Source organism: Tetrao urogallus (assembly GCF_951394365.1).
Source record: "Tetrao urogallus genome assembly, chromosome: 1".
Taxonomy (NCBI): Eukaryota; Metazoa; Chordata; class Aves; order Galliformes; family Phasianidae; genus Tetrao; species Tetrao urogallus.
This window is the reverse complement of record NC_136813.1, coordinates 115,360,430-115,382,267: the sequence shown is the minus strand read 5'-3', so window position 1 is coordinate 115,382,267 and position 21,838 is coordinate 115,360,430. Positions and strand designations below refer to the sequence as shown.

The 21,838-nt window shown below is 42.9% G+C and overlaps 1 protein-coding gene across 1 annotated transcript in view; it reads right to left on the bottom strand.

Moving 5' to 3' along the window:
• SIDT1 (SID1 transmembrane family member 1) overlaps positions 1-21,838 on the bottom strand; it is a gene marked incomplete at both ends in the record, with an annotated part of 40,075 nt that overhangs the window by 17,404 nt on the left and 833 nt on the right. Inside the window, 8 exons of the mRNA XM_079541587.1 lie at positions 1,261-1,354; positions 1,732-1,803; positions 3,404-3,497; positions 4,091-4,174; positions 5,254-5,355; positions 7,635-7,680; positions 7,828-7,998; positions 8,929-9,050. Of these exons, the coding sequence (XP_079397713.1) occupies positions 1,261-1,354; positions 1,732-1,803; positions 3,404-3,497; positions 4,091-4,174; positions 5,254-5,355; positions 7,635-7,680; positions 7,828-7,998; positions 8,929-9,050 (785 nt within the window). The remainder of the gene's footprint in view (positions 1-1,260; positions 1,355-1,731; positions 1,804-3,403; positions 3,498-4,090; positions 4,175-5,253; positions 5,356-7,634; positions 7,681-7,827; positions 7,999-8,928; positions 9,051-21,838) is intronic.

The window sequence follows — 21,838 nt, the reverse complement described above, 5'->3', positions numbered from 1 at the left end:
CTTGATGTTGAAAAAGTCAATACCATCTCTTTCAGCACAGATTGCCAAGATGCAGAAGGCAAGAAATAAAAAAAAAATTACTTGCAGTAAGGAAAAAAACAACAAAAGTATGCATGTGTGCATGCACAAGCACATACACACCACTTCACTGAACTGTTGCAATGAAAAGTTAATTGAAGCAAAGTTTAGCCAAATATTCCATCTTGAATTTTTTTTCCCAAAACACAATACTTTTTAAGATCCCTTCTTTGAAGCAGTTGAAAACCTCTGCCATTCTGATTCTGAACATCTCCCTGAAAAATCAGTTCACACAAAACCAACCTGCTATTTGCCAAAGGCTTTTCTTAGCTCTTCTCACATCAACCTTTGTCCAGAAGGCCAGGGAAAAAGGTAGAAGAGATTCCCTCCCTCTTGAGCCTCCACACTTTGGATGAAGGATTTGTTTAACTGCTAATACTGTCTACACAGGCAGCTGTGGCTGATCCCAAAAAACTCCACCATAACCCTCAACCTCAAGAGCATCTGCAGTTCCACAAAAATTTATCACCTGCTACTGGTTACTTGACCTGCAGGGGCAAATCTTATTTCCCAAGTGGGTTGCTGTCCCCTTTCTGCTCCTCTAGTCTAGAATTCATGCAAGCAAACTTCAAGGTCACCACAAGAAAGTAACAATGGCTGGAATAGCCAGGAAGAGTTTTACTCTTCCCCCACTCCCAGGAGCAACCTGTCATGGCAGCTGTGCCTAAGTTCAGCTCAGCTATGGATATTCACAACAAAATTCCACAACAAAAGCCTAGGCATCAAGCTCTGGGACAGGGTATGCAGGTCAGGCAGGAAACTTTGAGACTCCAAGGTCACATTTTGGTCATTAACGCCTTTTAGTACTCAGTTCAGCATTTCAGAAAGTGCTCTGGTTCCCCAGTGCCCTGGCACCTCAAAACCCAGAGAGGCCCCACCACAGTTCCCATCTGTCACCCTATGTCTCTATATATGGAAACCCAGAGAATGGGACACTAGAGGAAAAAAAAAAACAAAGGAAAGAGCCTTAGGTTTTCACCACTGTACAAAGCAGAGGAAGAGAAGTTCTCTGGCTGAAGTCTTCCTTCATAGTTGTCTTAGGAGCCCACTGAACAGCCTAGGGCTCATTTCACTGCTCTGATCAGATGCTAGCTGACACCCTAACAAACACACTGCAGGGTGAGGCACCTCTGAGGATAAAAAGAAACAAAAAGGCTGTTCTTGTAAATAGCCTTGACTTACCTGATATAGTGTACAAAAGCAACAACCACTGAGCCCACGTAAAAAGAGAGGAAGCTCAGGAAGCTGAACAACATGGCCTGAATGTAAACAGACTCTGAGGAAAGAGAAGGCAGCAGTCAGTTCACAGAGCAGGGACAGCCCTTCGCAGAGTCTGTGATCCTGCCCTACTCTTCCCAACACCACTTGGTGACAACATGCAGGCCAAAGAGTAATTAAGACCCATCTGCTTTCTTCAAGAGGAGGTGCAAAAACCTTTTGCAAGGTTTGCCTCCAATTTCTCTGTCCCTCATGTAGCTAGTGTGTCTATAACACAGAAGTTCCTTTCAGGAGCTGAGATCTCTAAGTTAGCAACAGTTTCAGCTCCTCTGCTGGTGCTCTCTGCACCAACCCAGCACTGGGCTGCCACCCAAGCCCCATCCTCCTCCACAGAAGTGCCAGATCCTCACTATAGAGCTGCATAGAGATACTAACTTTTAATAGACGGCACAATTGTCACTTGAAGGTTCTTTGTCCGCTGTAGGTTCCAAGTACGGTTGACATTTCCTGTGAGATGTAAAGGTACAGTAAACAAAGACAATCGAGCCTTAAAGATCTCTGGCCCTGATCTCAGTTCTCTGTAATTGCAGAAACACCAGGGTCTGGCTTTTCAGTAAAAGCTTTGCATGGTTTTGCACCTTCCCCAGACTTGCCAATACAGAGCTTTTTCCACATGTTTTACCACCCCCCCGCTCCCCCCCCCCCCCATTCACAACTTATTTTTCATACTAAAAAAAAACATGGTTGAGCTTTCCATAAGTTGCTCAAGTCTGAATGCTTAAATTCAAAAGCGCATCTCTTCTGCTCTTTGACTAGTTCCCAAAGAGCAGTTTCTCTCATTAAAGTAGCTCACATGCCATTTTTGCCTTGGACAAAAGGCTACAGGCAACACAGTTGTGAACAGGGAGCTGCTTCTTGTCCTTCAGCAGAGTTCAGCACACTCCACCAGTAGACTTATGCTGACAGCTTAGAATAAGAAAAAGACATCTGAAAAGTGACAGTTTGGGGAATAGTGTGTGGTGGTAGAATTGCAGGAGCCCAGAATATCTGTTGTCTGCCATTTTGCTTTTTCAGAAGGAAGGAAACTACCAGGCTTTGAGGACAGGAAAGTCCCTGACCTAAAAAATATATATATAAAAATAAAACTCCAGCTTCTTGTGAGGACAGCTGTGCACCCACTCCAGTTTCAGCCATCACAAGAGTAACAATGACCACAGGCAAGGAGGTGAATACATTTATCTTCTGCCTGGAGAAGGCACTAGAATCAATCTCTCAAAATTATTTCAACAAAATTATAACTATTTCCTGCTGCCACAGGTATAGAGCTGCCACAGATTTCAAGATAGTAGTGGGAATAAACGCCTTCTGCAGGACTGTTATCTGGGCTTCCATGCAGGCAGGAGAACATTAAAAAAAAAAAAAAAAAAAAAAAAAGGTGAGCAGGGGGAAGGAAGGAGAAGAACAAGAAAAAAAAGCCATGACTAGCACTGCCTAGGTATCTCCCATACCTTCCAAGATATTAGTGACTGTAACAATTGGACAGATTAACACAGTGGAAGGGTGAAACAGGAATATTACAGCAAGGAGACCAGCACAGAAAGGATGGTATTTTACAGGAAAAGTAAAAGCAATCACCCATCTCCAAAGATCTAAGCTCACAGAAAGGACTCCACAGGGGACAGATCTCCAAACTGAGATCCTTCCATGGTGCCAGTCAGCCCTTAAATGGGGTCTAAGAGAGGTGCAGCCAGGCTCCACCCTTTCTGGTCACACAGGGGAATTGCTTTCACCTGCGCTCCTAGGGATGACCTTCCTTTGCCCAGGTGATCAATCAGTTGTTCAGGCTGTGACTCAACAGCTCCCATACAGTGACCCCTCACAAAAATGCATAATCCCAGCAAGTCAAGTGCTGTACAATATGCAGACATTCCCTGCATGATAAAGACTTGTTAACCTGCCTGTCCGCATGTTTTTATTTCATCCTTCCTCAGTTATCTGGATAGAGCTACCTGGTCAACCTGCACCCTCCCACAGTAAGGCTCCAAAGGTTTCCTGCTGCTCCATAACCCAGACAGACCAACAAAATCTGTCTCCCAGCACAACTTACCATGGATAGAGGAAGGCACAGAACCCCCACAGGCATAATCCTCTGGCTTGATGACAAACACAACAAAGAACTGCTCACCTGGAAAGTCTTTTCTCTGCACAGAAAGACAAATCCATGAGAAGTGAAGGAGCCTCTCCCTCTGTACAATGCAGAGGTGGTGCTCCAAAAAGCAAGAGGTCAGGTTTTAATTGCTACACATACAGCAGCTCTATAGAGACCTGCCTGGTCTGAACAGAGACTGGTTTCTTGAGATGCTCACCTCATCCTTGATGACAAGCTGAGTTCACCTGTATTCAGTACAAGCCGTGGCTCAATGTAAGCAAACCAATGTTAATGCATTTCTTTTAATTAGTGGAAACAATCTACTGAAGCTTTGCCTATTAAAAGGCCATATCATCACTACTCAGTGGAAAAGACAAAGCTTCAACAGAAGATCCTTGATCATGGAGGTTGCAGCCATGCTGACCAATGGTCCCAACACCTAAGATGTCTACCCAACCAATCATAAGCAAAGTTTCATAATCTGGAGAAAATCTCTTCTTTAAAAAAAAGTAAATTAAAAAAAAAAAAAAGAGAGAGAGAGAGAGAGAGAGAACAGGACAAGACACTGAAAAGCATCACTGGGACAAAAAATATATATATATTAAAAAAAAAAAAAAAAAAAAAAAAAAAAAAAATCAACCTCACCTGCACCGTTATGGCTGCCTGCTTTGTCATAGACTGGTAAACACCATTGAATTCCACATTATGGTCCAAATCATACACTGGGCACTGAAATAGACACAACTAAGGGTCAAGCTAAGCGTCAAGATAGGCACACAGGTGGATATGAGGTGACAAAAAGAACAGGTCAGCCAGGACTCATTCAGGAGTTAGAAAGGCTGCTCTGAAGACACCATTTGCTTGCACTCTTTCATCATCCTTACAGGAGAGCTGCAATTTAATCCTGATCAATCACTCTGCCATTCCCACAGAGCAATTTGTTAACTCAACTGTACACTACGTGCATTGCATGCTCTGTGGTCTGCACCATTTGCAGAGTGCTTGTTCTCATTTCACTCTTTTTCACTATAGTTCTTAGTTCTGTACCAGCCAGACTAAGAAAATCACCTGCTACTGTTTCCTCCTCTGCCCTTCTACCACTGAAGTACAGAAAAGTACAGCAGGAGTTGATGTTAGCCATTTATCTCCTAACTACAGGTCTTAAAGGCATATGCTGGGACAACAGAGCTGGTAGCCAGGGCATTTTGCACTTCTTACTGTTTTGCTCCTCCTTACATCATTCAGGGAGATAGGAAGTGAGGAGAAATGGGGGGCTACTTCTCAGCTGTGAGCTACAACCAACCTCCCAGGAAGGGTACAGCTGTTACCCCCTTTCTAGGAAAGAGAACAAACAATTGTGAGAGAGAATAAGATGAAATGGAAAGGAGGATAGACCTCATGGCTAGAAATTGCTCCATGCTGTCTTGAGCAGGGAGAGAATTAAGGGAACAGCACTGTCTTCTTCCTTTGCTGCCAGCATCCCACCCAGTGTCACCCCACAGAGAAACAGATGTGTGGGCTGTTAAACCTCACGAAGAGAGCATGATAACAAGTGCTCTGTGGACAGGCTGCAAAGGTACAGCTTATTCACTTATTTGCAATAAATATTTCAGGATGAGCTGCTAGAACTCAGTATCTGTCTTTGCCTCCTTCCCACAGGATTTTCACTCCTCCTTCAGAAACCACAATCATCACAGAAGGGCAAAGCCTTCTGTAGGGTTTTTCCTCTCTGATGGGGCACAGAACTTCTCACTGAGGGGAGCAGAGCTAGGCAGACAGCTCTTCGCCCTCCCCCTCCTCAGACTTACCACAATATCCTGAACAGAGACAACTGAGCATGGGTAGACTGCATCAGACACCACTTTAATGATGACTGAATCAACATCTTGAGGAAACTTGTAAAGAAAATACTGAGGAGGAAACAGAATACTGAGAGTTACAGTCCAGAAATGACCCCTGCCAGTAGCTTCAAAGCTTCCCTAAGGCAAATCCAAATCCATGGCCACATCTCTGCTTTGGGTTGGATGCAGCAGGCTTGAACAAAAATTCAGATTTCAAATATTAACACCTTATACTACAGAAGAGCAGATTAAACAGATACAGATAATTCTTATCTCCCTTTGGAGCATACCATTAATCACAGACATCTTCAACATGCAAGATGCAGCATAGCTTCCAGACCCCTTAAGCTTTTTTCCACCTGATCAAGTTAAAGCAACTTCATTTTCATTTTTATAGCCTGTTCCTTTCTACATCACAAAGAGCAATTTCCAGATGTTTCTATACTACTGTCTGGACTTTACATATGGAACATATCATGGAGTTTTATCTCAGATGGGTTGCCTCAAAGAGTGACAATGGAAAGTATTAAGTCAAACAGCTGAACTCAGTCAAGACTCCCATAAGTAAATGCTCGATACAAGACTACAGGATTTTGGCTTGTCTGGCTGGATGGTTTCAAGTGCAGCTGGGAAGGCAACAGAAGAGTTCTCTACTCACTTCAGTTTGGAAAATAATTCAGCTATAGCTCTGAAAAAAATTCAAGAGAGAATAGCATCTGGAAATATTCTTACTTTTCCTTCAGGCAGGGAATGCATGCTTACATGCTTTGATCAGGTCCACAGGACAATCTTGTGGGATCAGGAGATGCCTTTCCTTCCCAGTCCCTGCAGGGGCCTTTTCAAATTTGGGCAAAAAATGTCCCAGGGAACATGGCTATTTGCAAATTTACCCAATAAAATACAATAACTGCTGGAGAATCAGTTTCAGTGCTCACATCAGTGGGCAGGCTTGCTGCAAGGGCTCCTACTGTCTTGTCCTGAGAGCTCAGTCTCACAGGCGTGACTACCTCAAGGGCCTGATGGGGTATCTCATGGGGGATGCAAGGCAGATAACTATCACCAACTACCTCCCCATCCTTCCTTATGGTCACTTGCAGTTGCAAGATCTGTTACTTCTGCAGCCAAGGCATGCACAGCCTACAGGGAAGGGAGCTACTGTGGCCAGGTGGCTCCTATCATGTAATAGGCATTGCCACTTGGCAAAGACCCTTTATGTAATACAAAACTGGATTATATAAAGCAGAATTTCCCTGCTCCCTTCCCAGGAGGTAAGAAGGGACTGCAAGGATAGTGGTAAGTCAGAAATCATTCAAGCTTTCCCTAGTTTGTCTATTTCTACTAAAGCATTTATTCCCACCACCCTACTCCAAGCACTGCTAAAGGAGCTCTGGCACTGAGATCACAAGTCCTCACAAAATGAAATAAGATTCCTTGAGCAGACAAGAGTTTATCTTTGCGAAGCAACTATGCTAAATCCTAGGTTAGATCCTCAATACTCAGCATTCAAGTTACAAAATGTTAAAGAGATTTTATAAAAGAACCAGTATTCTTTACATCTCTACAGAATAGAATGCCTTATTCATATGCCACACAGCATAAGATATTTGAGAACAGATTAACTGGGATGCTTGATAATAGGAGACTTATAAGTGGCATTACTACCAGTGATTGCAACAGCAAAAACAGAGTACCAGATAGTCTGGGTAAATTACATACCCTCCCATCTCCGCAACCTCCTGTATAACTATAGCTACTGTCAACAGCATTTTCATTCAATGGAGGACATGTACTTTCTGCAGGGCATTAAACAAGGTTGTTTAGCTGAATGTGCTGTAAATGTGAGCTCTCTCTACCAAGCTAATAACCAGATTTATCAGCCACTTCATTTACCACCTCACATCTTGACTTGCTACCCGAACAAGAAATAGCACTTTGAGCTCCGCTGTACCTTTACAGCAAATTTGTTTTTTTCTGATGAAGGATTGCATCTTAACAAGTCCTGCCAGAGCAACTGAACCACTGCTGCCTGGAATTAAACACTAGTGCACACCATCTCACTTCCCAAGAAAGCACAGTAGGCCTATGGTCTCTGGAATTTCCTGAACTACAGATACCATTCATTTGCTCTCATCATAGTTTTTAGTTCACTTAATGGTTTTGCAAGAGGACCCAAACATGCTGCTACCTCTTCACCATGTCCACAGAAACAGTTCAATAGGAAGGAAACTCCCCTGCATCCTAGGAGGGAAAGAACCTAGTCTGATAAGACTTTCATCATCTCTAACAAAGGATGATGTGAATCATTTAGATATGGAAAGACATAAGAAACACTAAGCAAGACTCCTTACCTGGGGCTGGGAAGGGCTGGCAGTGAAGTTAAATGGCTTGTTGGTCCTAAAAAAGAAATACCAGCATATTTCAGAGCAGGAACATTCACAGAGTACATTTAGAGTAAGGAAGGGAAGGTTAGGTAGAAGGACCAAATCCCTGTATGACAGATACATGAAGCAATTACACTTGTATTCATACATCCCAGCTTACTCGAGTTGGAAGCTCTCAAGTCTGGTCACTAGCAGTTCATATGCAATGTTAAATGGTGCCATAGAAGCAACATCCACAAATATGATCTGGTCAGATGGTCCTGTCTCAGGTGCTGGCTCAGACGGACAGAGAGTCCGACTCACTTCTTGGTAATTGTAGGTCCTCTGATAGCTGTAACAGCCAGGAGAAGGAGGGAGGAATGGAAAGCAAGAGTCAGCAGTTAAGACATTGCTTCATTGTACTGCAAATGATATGATTTTTCCCTGCTTGCGTAAATTAAATACAGGTCTTAGCCTTTCAGCTTATTCTGTCTTTCATTCAAACTCCACCTCTGTTGCCTTTTGTGGTCTGCACATAGGACTGGCCACTCTCAGTATCTCACTTTCCTCAAGACTGCCTGTGCCATCTGCTGGTTTAGCATTTCTGCCACTTGCTGGGTTCACAAACAACACCCCAAGAGAGATGTTGTTGTAACTATTCCCTAAATCATACAAGACACTGCAGACTTCCTGCTACTTAGTGCCTGTATTTCGCTTACAGGCTGAATCTTTACATCTCACATGGTCTAAGGTGCCCTCAGAGTCTCCATACTTACAAACCCACTAGCACTGAGGTTGCTGAGGCAACACAAAAGGATCACAAAAACAAAGAAAATACCCCAAAACAAATCACCAACCTCAACCGTGCATGAAAAACAGAGGAGAGACCACACTCCCCAAATGCACTGCAATCCAGTAGTTAGGGGGCTCTGACAGTTTTTTTTCCTCCAAGGCCTGGTCCAAACTAAAGAATAAGAACTACCTGCACTCAGCATAAGCAACTGTGGAAATAACAACAATGGCATTTGTAAACTCTTCTGAACAGTGGCATAGGCAGATCCACAGCAGACATACTCCTGGTACTCTACACGTAGCTGAGAAACCAAAGCAGACTGCCAAATTTGAGGTTATATACCAAACTTCTATGTTCAACTGACAGTGATCAAGCACGGTTTGCAACCAAACTACTCCCACATGCAGCAAGAGCTAGCACCAAAAAGAGGCTGGTGCTGGATATAAACGGTAGCCCGACACATTACAAGGCAGAGGTCCTAGTACTCACAGGCCTCGAAAAATTAGTGGGACCTGCCATGACAGTACTCCCTTCTGCTGACGTACTACAAACAGGACAGGGTACTGGAGATTCTCCGAACTGCTGTTCACGTAGACACGCACTGCATCTACCTGTGAAAAGAGAGAGTACAGGTAGGTATTAGCAGATGCAAACAAAGACAGCTCCAAACCCAGGGTGAGATGAGTCCACCTCTTCCTCAGGGTGACCTAGATGCTGGCAACATCCACAGGGGAATGAGCAGTTTGCCACTGGCCCAGTTACTCAGAACCAGAAGTCACTTAAGAAGCACCTCATTGCTGCTGCTCTTATCAGGGTCCTGCCCCAACCCAGAGCTGACTTTCAGATAAGACACAGTGGACAAATGCAGCAAATAAGAGAAAAAGAGGCCTACTTACCTGATTAGGATATATAACCAAAATAACTTCTGTTATAAAATTAAACAAATACCCAAGGCTATAACTAGAGTTTCCTTGCTTGAACTCTTACATTCCCAACCTCAATCAACAGTACTGGGGAAGTCACAAAGATGACTTCATAATGAATTCAAAAACAATGATGAAAAAAGCAGGTTAGGATTACTGTAAACAACACTGAGATGACATTACCCATATTTACATCAGTTAATAAAATAGGAGTAAGTGCCCTCAACAGGCCAAGAAAAGCTGCCTGGGTGTCTGCGCAAGATTTCTGGCATGGCCTACTGCACCAGCAACTGACATATTGCCTTCCACTCTCTAGCCACCACATGGCTGCAGATATGGGACAGCAGTGGAAAAGGCAGTCTTCACTTTATTATTTGCTTTGAGAAGTAAGCAAGCAGTCTGCATAGGCTCCATTTTTATTTCAGAAGGAACACCTTGTTCAGCTTGCTCTCCAGTCCTGCATGCATTGGTCATGAAAACAAGGTATGAACTTGTATGGTTCATCAGAAGACACAATACATCTTGATGAGACGTTATCAATCGGTAAAAAGCATATCAGGTAGATAATATCCACACATTTTAAACCCACCACAACTTGTCTAGTGACAATATTTTAACTTGTGAAGAGAAGGATTCATCAGATAACTTTCTATTCTCCATACATAGGGAAATGCCACCTTCTGAAATGAACAGGTGGCCGGGCACAAGAAGGGCAGCTATGCTTACAATGAGGATGCTAGAAAGGTTCAGCGTAAGGGTTTTGCATATACCCTCAAGTCTGAAGGAAGAAAATTTCCTATTTATTCCTGTTTAGTGATTCTAAGATTGTGTGGGAGTTTTGTTTACTGGAATAAAATACTTCCTTCTTGAAAGCCATAATCATTATCAATTTTCCTGCCATCATCACCATATTTCAGCATCTATAGCAACCAACTCCTAAAATAATAAAACATCATCAGAGATCTTTTAATTAAAAAGCTTCTGAGATTGAAGGACATTGGACTCTTTTGCCTTTGCCTTACAGTTTTCTAAATCTTTGCAATACTCTTTTGCTACACCTCTGAGCTTTTCCTTCTGTCCACAAGAACTACAGTTACAACTTCATTTCCAAGTAAAGTGAATTTCACACAAGGGTGCTAAAATTAAGTGAAGAAAAACTATCACAAAGCAAGACTCACAGGTAACACCTGACGGGCCAACAAAATAGGCCACTGCCAGTTGGCACAACTGGAAGATCACTCTGCAACTTCCTTGGTCTCTACCCTGCTCAGCCTGGAGAAGCAAGCCAGTTCGTGTCAGTATAACTGGGAACTCACATCAGACACCTGGAAAATAGTACTACGGTGTAATACGTCCTCAACCATCACAAACACAAGAGAAACATTGGGAAATGGTCTTCTGCACTGACTTTAACAACATAGATTATGCTTATGCTACAGTTAATTGAGTTTAGTTCAGTTGTGTAACTGGAAAAAATTAACAGTTGAATCTCTACTTCTATATTCTCAATTTAAGAACTAAGTAGCTGTTTGAAATATAGTAGTATTAAGAACAGGGAGTACTACTTTCACACAGAAGTGAAGGTAACGTATGAGTAAGAATGTTGTTACTTCTCACCTCACACCTTCTCTCAGTAAACTAAGTACTTTCAATACTGATTCTAAAATAAAATGAGGTACATAAACCAATTTACTGGCTGTTTAGAAAATGTCAGCCAAAAGGAAAAAAAGACTTCTTCTGAGGTGTCTACAGCATAAAGCTCTATCTTTGTCATTAGAAAGAATAGCTTTTGAGATCCATTAAAATATTTTAGGGACAATCCTATGACTTAGGCTCAAACCCGTTGGAAATCCCAGTTCTTCCCACTGTCACACCGCAGTGCAAATACTGAAAGGCACTTATTTTCAGTGATGCAATATTTCTCAACTTTCTTACATGATTTGGCTTGCACAGGTTAAGAATACGCACTACCTGCATTTTGTCCTGTATAGTCTGATGAGCTGTGGCCATGTAACCAAATACTGTTCCATAATCAGAGAGGTACAGCAGTGCCAATGCAAGACTGAAGAACTAATTTAACATCAGTATTTCATAATTTGAGACCTTCACTAGACATTTGATGTGATCTTGAAATTCTGTTTATCCAGTTTGTAGAATGCCTAGATATTAACAAGAAGTGGGAATACCACACTAAGACACAGCCCTGAACATTTCTACATACGGTATAAAAAAAAAGTCTGTAAAATATTAAGAAATCAAACAAAGCAGGGCTCTCAGAGTCCTATCCAAAAAGGAAGGTATTTCTCCTCAAGCACAGTTTGCAGTGCATGTATATCTTCACCAGATACTTCTCTGTGTATCCCCATCAGATGTAGGGAACACTCTCTGCTTCACAGACAATCCAAGTATGTCCAAGAGTGACCAGAGCATACCCCTTTTACCTAACTCATCTTTCATTCCAGACAGCCTAGAAATAAGTCTTGTTTCCACAGCCATAAACTAATTGTGGTTGAAAGGGATCTCTGGAGATCACGTAGTCCAACCTCTCAGCTCAAGTAGGTTTAGCTGGAGCTGGCTGCTCAGGACTCAGCAAGTTCTGGGTATCTCCACATATGGAGACTTCACAAAGCCCCAGGCAACTTGCTTGTGTCTCTGACCGTTCCCATTATAAAATAAATAACCTGGGCACTAGACCTAGTCTTCCAGATGTGAAAGCTATGCAGCTTTCTAACTGCCAAAAGTTGCTCTGTAGAGCATACTCTGTAATTAGAAGATACAATCAGATCTGATAAGAGGTTCCTGGAAAAGCCCAACAGCAAAGCTTCTCGTCCAGTGACTTACTAGCAGTCCACTCACTTTTACCCTGATACCTTCCTCCTAACCTCAACATCTATTACTGAGTCTAAGCATTTTAGTTTCCTGGGAAAAGAAAGCTAATTAAAACTATAGCTCCAGGTGTAATAATACAGCTGAAAAATATTTTAAACTGGATCCACATTGCAGTTCAAGCCTCTAAACCTCCTTACAGGGCAACTGTAATGTCCCTGGGCATGAGTTCCTGTCCTTATATGCCCAGGGTTACACACTGCCTTCTCTTTGCTGTTGACACAGATTTCTCTCCTTACCCTGTAAGCAAGCACACTAAGCATAGCCTTTTTTCAGGTCTCATGGCACTTCCAGGTTAGACATCCTATTAGTCTGAAGAGAGAGAATCCAAGATGTTTACTTAACTAAGAATAATATTAATTCATTCTGTTAAGGACAGCCCTTCTGTTTTGGCAACAGCCATCCCAGATGCCTGCACCACCTTCTCAGGCTACCAAAGACTTTTTCAAGTTTTATCTTTCACCAACATCCAACTTCTGAAAGGCTTCTGATATTGCAATGGCATGCCATGTGCCCACAGCAGAAACTCCCATTTTAATGATGCAGAGGTTCAAGTGTGCAAAAAGAGGTACAGGGCAACAGGCAGCGAGTTCAGAGCTGAACTGTGTATGAACATCTGAGATGTTCAAAGCCTAAGGTCTGCTCACTGTACATTTTCTCCTGCATGACATTCAAAAGCATCAGGCCAAGAGAGAATGGGCTATAAACCTGCAGCTCACAGCTCAGTCACTCTCCTGCTGCAGGACTGCACAGCCAAGAAGCTACCTCAGCTGCAAGCACCTAGTGATGCATTTTCCACTCCAAGTTGCATCCACCTGACTCTTTCCAGAAGTTGTCCAACTATTCTTCCTTCCACATAACAGACCTGCAGCCCTCTGCTGGTCAGGACTCGAGCATCCCCCTCTCCCATATTGATGCTCTGCTGATATTTCACCTTGAGGGAAACCAAGCCTACCCAGCCTCTTTTTTCAAATGCTGGCAGTCATCAAAGGTTCGGTCTTTGCAATCAGACCTTGAAGCAATTTTGCTTACATTTACAGTTGCATGAATTACTGATCTGAAGATTTTTTACAAAATTAGTGGAGCTGATCTCCCACAGATGATACTAGAGCTTTGTTGATTGGCCCTTTGAGGAGAAGAAAAAAGGTCAATTTCCTATGCAGAGATCCAGCAGTCAGATCGATCATTCAGCTTTGCTCTCTCCATGTAACTAAGCTGAGCATACACCTCTGTTTTGCTCCTATTTCCATTTTCTTGCATTATTGCTAGCACTAAACTAGTGAGAAACAGGATTGCCAGGAGACAGGATTCTCAGGACTCAATGTTCTTTAAAATCTAAACGTTTAATCTCAGTTTTTACCCATGTGAAAATCGGTATATGCTATATAAAACAGTTTCCAACCCCAGGACACAGTCTGCTCTCCCACTAATAAGTCTCAGGGATACAGCAGCAGCCCCAGCAGCTCAAAGCCTGACATAACACCTACTCCTCCAAAATGATGCAATACAGCAGATGGATGTGTAGGTTTGGCCCACAGGTATAATAAGGTCCTAGTCAATGATTCCCTTGAGATCCCCCCCATCATTTATATCTGAGCCTGGGGATACCAAAGCAAAGGAGCTCAGCAGAATTTAGGTACAATTATGAGGAAGCTTGGGAAAGTAGAGAAAGAATCAGTATTAAACTTCAATATTATGGCTTCTCTCATTTACTGTCAGCCACTGTCTGAGTCTGTGCTACAGAATGTAAAGAACCCTAACTAGCATCTTGAAAGAAGACATTTTGCTTGGCAGGTGAACTGTAACAAAAGCATCACAAGAGACAGGGATAACAATGTAGTACCTATGACCTGACATTTGCATTTTCAGGCCTTGTGCCAATTAATTGTCTTAAACATTTAGTCCACATTTTGTTTCTGGTTTCTATCGCCTGAATATCTTCTGAATACAGATGATAAACACATTTGCATGCAACACATTTAAGAACCTTACCACTGAGCCAGTGCATTTGGCATTTGCCTCAAGGATATTATCTCCAGAAAAGCATTTTAGAAGAGTGGGAAAAAAGGCAGGAAGGAAGGAAAACAAAGTGATTTATTGAGTTCAAATATTTAGCCTCCTTCTATACCTCTCCAAAGATCATTTATTTTCAAGAATTAGCAGTTCTGACACAAGAACCAACAAGGATCACTGCTTCTATTATATACATGTTTCTCTCAGGACACAGAAATAAGACTCTATGTATGTCAAAACGAGGAGAAATCCAGACAGAAAGCAGAAGTTTTGCCTCTTGCAGTAATAATTCCCCATCGCAGAACAAAAGACTGTGAGATTCCTCTGCATCCATCCCTTCTTACTTAGCACTGGTGAGGTGAAGCTTTGCATAGACAGCCACAGAATCACAGAATGGCTTGGATTGGAAGGGACCTTAAAACCTGACCATGCCACTAGCAGAGTTTTCACTCATTAGATCAGGCTGCCCAGAGCCCCATTTGAATCGGCCTTGAGCACCCCCAGGGACTGGGTAATGTTCCAGTGTCTCACCACCCTTTGAGTAAAAAATTTCCTTGCAATTTATAATCTCAATTTCCCCAATTTTAGTCTAAAGCCATTCTCCCTTGCCCTATCACTATCAGACATGCAAAAAATTGGTCTTCCTCCCGTTTATAAGCTCCCTTCAATTACTAAGAGGCTACAATGAGGTCTCATCAGAGCTTTCTCTCCTCCAAGCTTAACAAGTCCATCTGTCCTCCATCATACCACTGCTGAAGAACTTGCCTTAGGACCAGACATCCACTAGTACCACAGAAAACTAGTCACCTTTCCCTTCCCCACATACAAGCAAAGAGGCTGTCACAGTATTTCCTTTATACTCTCCCAGGTAAAATCCACACCTCTTGCAGATGCCTGCAGTTGGTTCAAGGAGGAACAGGCCACGCTGCATCTTGAGAAATAGCTTCACAGTGCTACCCTTTGCACTGCAGACTTCCCTCCATGCATCCCTTCTCATTGCTGAGTCCCTGCCATGCACATCCCCATTTACCAATCAGGTTAGCTGAAGTTCTGTTTCTCAGATGACTGTACATGAACTTTTTTTTCTTTCCCCCCTCCCCCCATCCTCTCAAGGTTTCAAGGTGGACAGAGCAGTTGGCTGAATAGAGACAAGTTCTCAGCACTACATTAAAATGTGTTAGACCAGGAAAGACAAATATTTGCGTTTTGGCTCTATCACCTTGGAGATAGGGGGAGAAAAAATAAAAGGGAGAAATTAAAAAAAAAAAAGAAAAGAAAAAACCCATACATCTGAATTCCTTTCTCTGGATGGGAACAGGCAGAAAGAGCTGGTTCCAAACTCTCACAGCTGAGCAGGACCAACATGGCTGCAAACATTAAGCAAAATAAACTGAGCTCTTGTTGACATGAAAGAGTCCTTGGATTGATTATTAAGCCTGCATTTCCCACAGAGATTACACATCAGCTTAAGACTGACTGCACGGCTGTGAATTTATGGGCAGGCGGGAGGCTGCAACAACAGTTTCTGCTGCAAGCAAAGGTTTTTGAGAACACCGGATTCCTTCCCACCACCTCACACTATGCTACACTTCTGGATCATGCCTGGGCTTTGCCACATTCCTCAAGGCACCCGCACACAAACTGCTCCATGCAGCACCTTTGGGAATTTTCTGTCCACGTTGCACCAGCACCTGATCGTGGGCCTGGTGAGGCACTGAGCCAAACCAGTGGGCAGGGAACACGGACAGCAAGCAAACACAGCCTGCTGGTTACAGAGGGAGGTCTCAGGCCAGGATACATGCACAGAAGGCTTTGAACTGCTGCATTCTGCAGGTACAGAAGGAAGTAGTGCTCTGCTTTTGATACAGATCGTGGAACTAAGTTGAGTAGGGTTCAGCCAGGAAGGCAAGACAACTGAGGTGGTGAATGAAGCACATACCCGTAAGTGTCCAACTTGTCTGCTCTTCTCACAGCCAGCCCAACAGAGGGAAACAGAGACCCCAACAGAAAATAACTACAGGTGTGACTGCAGATCCAGAACCTCCTTCCTGCTCCCTTGCAAGACCTGAGCATTACTACTCCCGAAGGCAAAAACATGTGGAGCACAAAGACGACTCTGGATATTTCAGTCATATTCATGTAATTGTTCCAGGATGAATACTTTCATTTGGAAGTTCTACTTGGTGTAAATATGCTCAGTGCAGATTTATGGTCTGACACAGACATTCTCATGAGTTCACTTGTTTGCAAAACTATCTGTGAGCATAAATGGAAGAAAGACAAATAGTAAACATGCTAATATTATTATTTTCCTTTTTTTTTTTTTTAATTATATTCTCAAACCAATGTTACTAGGGAAACTCTAGGACAAGCAGAAGGAAAAAAAAAAAAAACCAACTAGCAGTTGCCACGCTGTGTGAAATAGCTACCTACTTCAGATTACCCTTAGATTTCAGGGAGGAGAAAGAAAGAAATCCTTCTTTGAGCAAACTATTCTCTAATAAACAGCATCTTCCCAGCCCACAGAAGCTGAAACTCGGATCTAGAACAACCCTTTAAACAAAGGGGATTTATAACCTTTCTCAATCTGCCCCCAGCACAAACTCAGTGGTAACTGCAGATTACCATCACAATACAAACATCTTGTTCTGATCCTAAATTCACTACCTCAGTCACACTGATATGGATTATATCTCCTCCATGTTTTTTCTTATTTAACCACTCTAATTTGTTCTAAGCCTCATTGGAATAGCTTTTTTCTACATCCAAACAAAAACATCAGCATAGATAGAGCTAAGAGGGCTGTTCATGAAATCCTCCGTGTTTCTATAAGAGCACACAGCAGGAAATAACGTTCACTTATGCAAGCATGCTAAACTGTATTCTCCAACTGAGCAGATGGCAGACCCCTGCAATACAGCTTTTACAGACTGCACTTTCATTCCCTGAATATCCCCTGAAATAGCAGATGAGGTCTGCGTGGGAAAAGAAATACCTTCCTACCCAACAACTTCTGCACAAGTTATCTAAGGACATTTCAGCCTTCACTTACAGAGCAAATGTTTGTGTTATAAATCATTACACTGTTCTTGGAAGGAATTCAAACCAGGAGATGAGTTTTGATTAAGTTACTCTTTTTCAGAGCTTTTTTTTTTTTTTTTTTTTTAATCTAAACACCAGTGAAATAGAGATGAAAAAAACCCGATCCACTTTGATTCTAAGTAACAGAACAGCACTACGAAAGAAAAAAATAATAATTTAAAGACTGAAAGACTTGAGTCATCCCGTTTTTGCCAGAGCTAGAGCCTTAAAGACCAGGTTTTCTGTTGCAGAAAACAGTCAAGCTTGCATTTTCAGCAGATTCCTGCATCATTTCTCCCAGTTTACTTTTGCTGATTTTTGTAAGCAAGAGCTTTTGGCATGACTCCATACAGAGAGAGACCCCAGTGGAAAGTAATCCCTGTCCTGGGGTGGAACAGAGATTGTTTGTTTTCTTTCATGCAAACAAGTTACACAGCAAAAATTATTTCAAAGGGATTCTGTCAAACCTTGCTAGGTTTCAGACACCACAAATTATAATTCTTTGATTTTCTTGGTTTTAGGTGCCTTGTTTATGCCTCGCAAGGCATTTAATTTAACATTAGGCTCCAAAAAAATGATGAGCTGAGGTTCTTCCAGTATCCTACAGTGAACATGGTAGATGCAGCAACCAAAATGCAACAGTGCTCATATCCTGGGTAACCTGAAAAACAGGAGCTCTGTTGGCCTTTAGAGATCTCTTTCTCACTCAAAAGCTTGCAGTCTTCCCGGTTTATTTGATTTTTACCTGCATCTCAAGAGCTTCCACTCAGCATTAGGGAAAAAGACAGCACCTAACCTATTCCCCTCCCTATAGCCCAGGTTCTGTCTCCGAACAGGAAACTAAAGTTTTACTGCATGCATAGTAGAGCTGTGGGTTGAAACTTGGGCTGTAGCCAAGACTAACATCGCAAAGAAGACAAGCAGGAATGCAAGAGAATACTTCAAGCCCAAATAGTCCTACACATGCAGCCTAAAAGCAGCTCAGAACCTGCACCAGGATTCTACCAGAAGATCACAGAACTTAAGGCATCCACTTGAAAAGAATTCTGTCCTTCTTGCTGGTGTTGCTTCCCATTTTGTGTTGGGTTGGTCAACTTTTTCCCTAACCGCAGTCATGAAAGAAGGAAGGTTAATGATTGTTAGCATGTCTCACAGCAACATACAGTTCCTCTCCCTCATTCACTGAGAGGTTTTAATTCAGCACCCGAGACAGACTCCACTTAAGAAAGTATCATTCCAGCACATCCTCACGTGGCATAACTGTTAAGCAGAGAAGCCACAGCTGAGCTTGTTGCCAATGGCAGCTTACAGCAAGGCTGGGCCATATGGGAACCAAGGCTGGGGCTCTGTTCCTACTCCTGGCAAGGGAGGAGTAGGAAAAAAATATCACCCACTCATTCCCTTAGAATAGGCACAGCCTACTGCTCAGCTTTTGGGCTCATCACAGCCAAGATGCAACGGATGAATGTCCGTGTGCTCTGTCTAGATTGCAGCAGTTTTGCCTAAAAAAGGAGAGCTGGAAACTTGTTCTCTCAAGAGATTCTTGGTTTTCTAAACGCAGGTATCCACCTAATGATGCACTCAGCTGACTGGGCAACTAGGAAACCGCATTGTCTCTAACAGTCTTCTTCCTCAAGATGCTCCCCTACATCACTTCAGATCTAGTACAGGAATTACCCATACCTGCAGTAAGAGCGCTGTTCGCGTTTCCAGCAAGTTATCCAGCAGTAACTGTCAGAGTTTACAGCAGTGGAGGGAACAGCTCACCTTGAATTCTCTCAGTACTCCAATCCTTCTTTGGGTTTTTGGAAGCCTTTGTATTATTGCAATTGTAAAACTAAGCAGGTTGTCTCACTTGTCACATAAATCCTTCTCTAGTCAACAGCAAACCCAGCAGAAAACCTCTGCAGCTGTTTTTCACCTTTCCAGGCACGCACACTACACAGATAGCTTCAGCATATCAACCCTCATCCCCCTCAAGAAGGGACATGTTGAATACATGGAATTTGAGATGCTCCTGAGTGTACACTTTCATTTTTTCCTATCTTGGATGTCTCCAGTTTAAACAACCCTAAGATAAACACACTTGCCCAACTAGTTGTCCGCTATTATAGCGTCTTTCCTGTTAGAGCATGGGCACATAGTGGCAGGAACAACAGCTGGTTTTATTATTATTATTACACTTGCAGTTAAACATTAAATGAACAGCTGTGCAGAGGCAAAATTTTCACAGTGTAGCTAGGAGGAAGAAAAGAACTAGAAAAGCAATTAAAAGACCCCATAATAAATGAAGACTTTCTATCAGGGCAGAGTGAAGAAGGACACATCCCTGTTCACAGGCCAATGCTAGGAGTCTCTTGCAGCAGAGCTGGCTGTGCTCTTCCTCTTTCAGCGCAGCCTTACTCATACAGCTCCACTTCAGGAATTAAGGCCTAAACCACAGCTGCCAAGTACAGAAAAGCTTGACAGCTCTCCTAATTCTAGTCACAAGGTAAAGTATACCTGCACAGCACCTAGGAGGTTCTTACAATTCATACATGCATAAGTTCCATCAAGGTGACAAGGTCAGCATATAAATACCCTGATTCTCATTTTTCACACTCAGAGAAGGAGACGCACAGAAGGAAGTTACTTGCCTGCCTCAAAACAAGCCTTCTCTGGAGCGCTGAGCAGCACATTACTCACGAGTAGTTGTATACAAAGTGAACAATGTGACAGGATTTACTTTTCCCCCTCCCTACTGCACCATACCTGCATCCCAGGAATAAGGAGGACCATGTTGATAAAGAACATCCTTTGAGATCAGGCAAGCACAACTTCTCAGAAAGTGACAGGTCTCTGAAACACTAAAACAGGAGCAGTGGTCTTGTTTCCTCCTTTCCTTCATCCATTGTTCAAGCATTGCTCTATCCAGCTGTATTTTCAGACATGCCTTGGCAGCTACAGCACGTGAGCAGAGCATTTGGAACGGACTTATGGGACACAAACCAGCCCTCATGACTTATCCTTGGCTCAGAGTTGTCCCCTGCCTTGAAGGCCTGCCCTCACAAGAGAGAGCAGCAGAGGGGAACAGCAGAACCCACAGCATCAGCAAAACAAATCCCCATTTCAAAGCCAGGTCTGTCTTTGTTTCAGAGGGAAAGCAATTAAACTCAAGCACTGCAGCCCTTATGCACGAAACAACACTCTTTTTATTCAATTAAATTTCCTGTAACTAAGGTTAATGTTCCATGTGGTATCTGCCTCAAGGTATAAGAGGCTTCTGGATGAATTGCCAACAGCACAGTGACAGGAGGAGCCTGAAAGGATCAGGAAGAGCAGAGACCTTGCAAGAGGCAGGCAGCTAGTTAACAATGCCTGTACTTGCTAAAAGTTGGAGGGTAAAGATTGCAGTGGAAGGGAAGGACCACTACACTGAGGTTTTTGTAGGATTTGTCAACCGCCAGAAGGAACAAGTACTGAGTGGGCAGCACGGCCCTAAGTACCTTCACAACTCTTGCACAAGAAAGCCTGCCCACAAGAGCACAATTCCTGATTAAACTCAGGATTTCCACCATTCAGCTTCCAAACTTGGAGCAAACACCACCAGCAAGATGCAGGAGCACCAAGAGAGACCCGCCTCCAGCTCTGAACAGGTCAGATTTGCCTCACATTGGTTCAGGGCCATAGCTGCACACTGCTGCTGGCTATCCTGATTAAGCCAGGCACCTTCCTGCAGGCTTCCACTGGTTCAGCTCAAGAGCAATGTCTGCAGGTCTTCTCACTAAGTCAGGCAACCCTTACTAGAAAGCCTCTTAGGACAGCCCACTGTTAAATGGTTCTTCCTCTCAAAATAGCAGGAACTGCTGCATGATCCTCTTTGAACACATCCACAGCAGTGTTGAACAGCTCTGCATTAAACAAAACATCAGGCCTCAGGCCTGATGCTTCCTTTCTTAGATACCTCAGTATCACTGTGGAGATTTCAGAGTCCAGCATACAGGAACATCGAGATTTAGTGCCCTGAAATTTCCACTTAAATGGGACAATGGTTGTTGTATGCTGTCTCCGTTAACAAGCCCCAGACATTATCTGGTCTGCTAAAAGGTCTTAGTAGTAGCACCCGTAACAGTGGAAAACACTAACATAGTTCACACCATGAGCTTCTACAGGAGGGCTCATGCTCAAAGCCAGCATTTGGTCATTTGTGTCCAGTGGTGAGACTCAATGGTTAAGTAAAGCAGGGCTGGATCTCTTGCATCAGTCCCAAAACAAAATGCCTGCTCCATAAATACCAGGTGCATTTTATTACACGGTAACACACAGAGGACAGGTCTTTAAATGGATCTATGGTCTTGCAGAGTAAAGCAAAGCCTTATCAGAAGCACACACCCCTCCCCCCAAACCCTCTCCCCCTCCTTATCATGTTCTCTACCAACTCCTTTCATGCTAAAAAAAAAAAAATTAAAAAAATATATATCGTAAAGACAGTATGGATAAAGGGATGTTTTCCATTT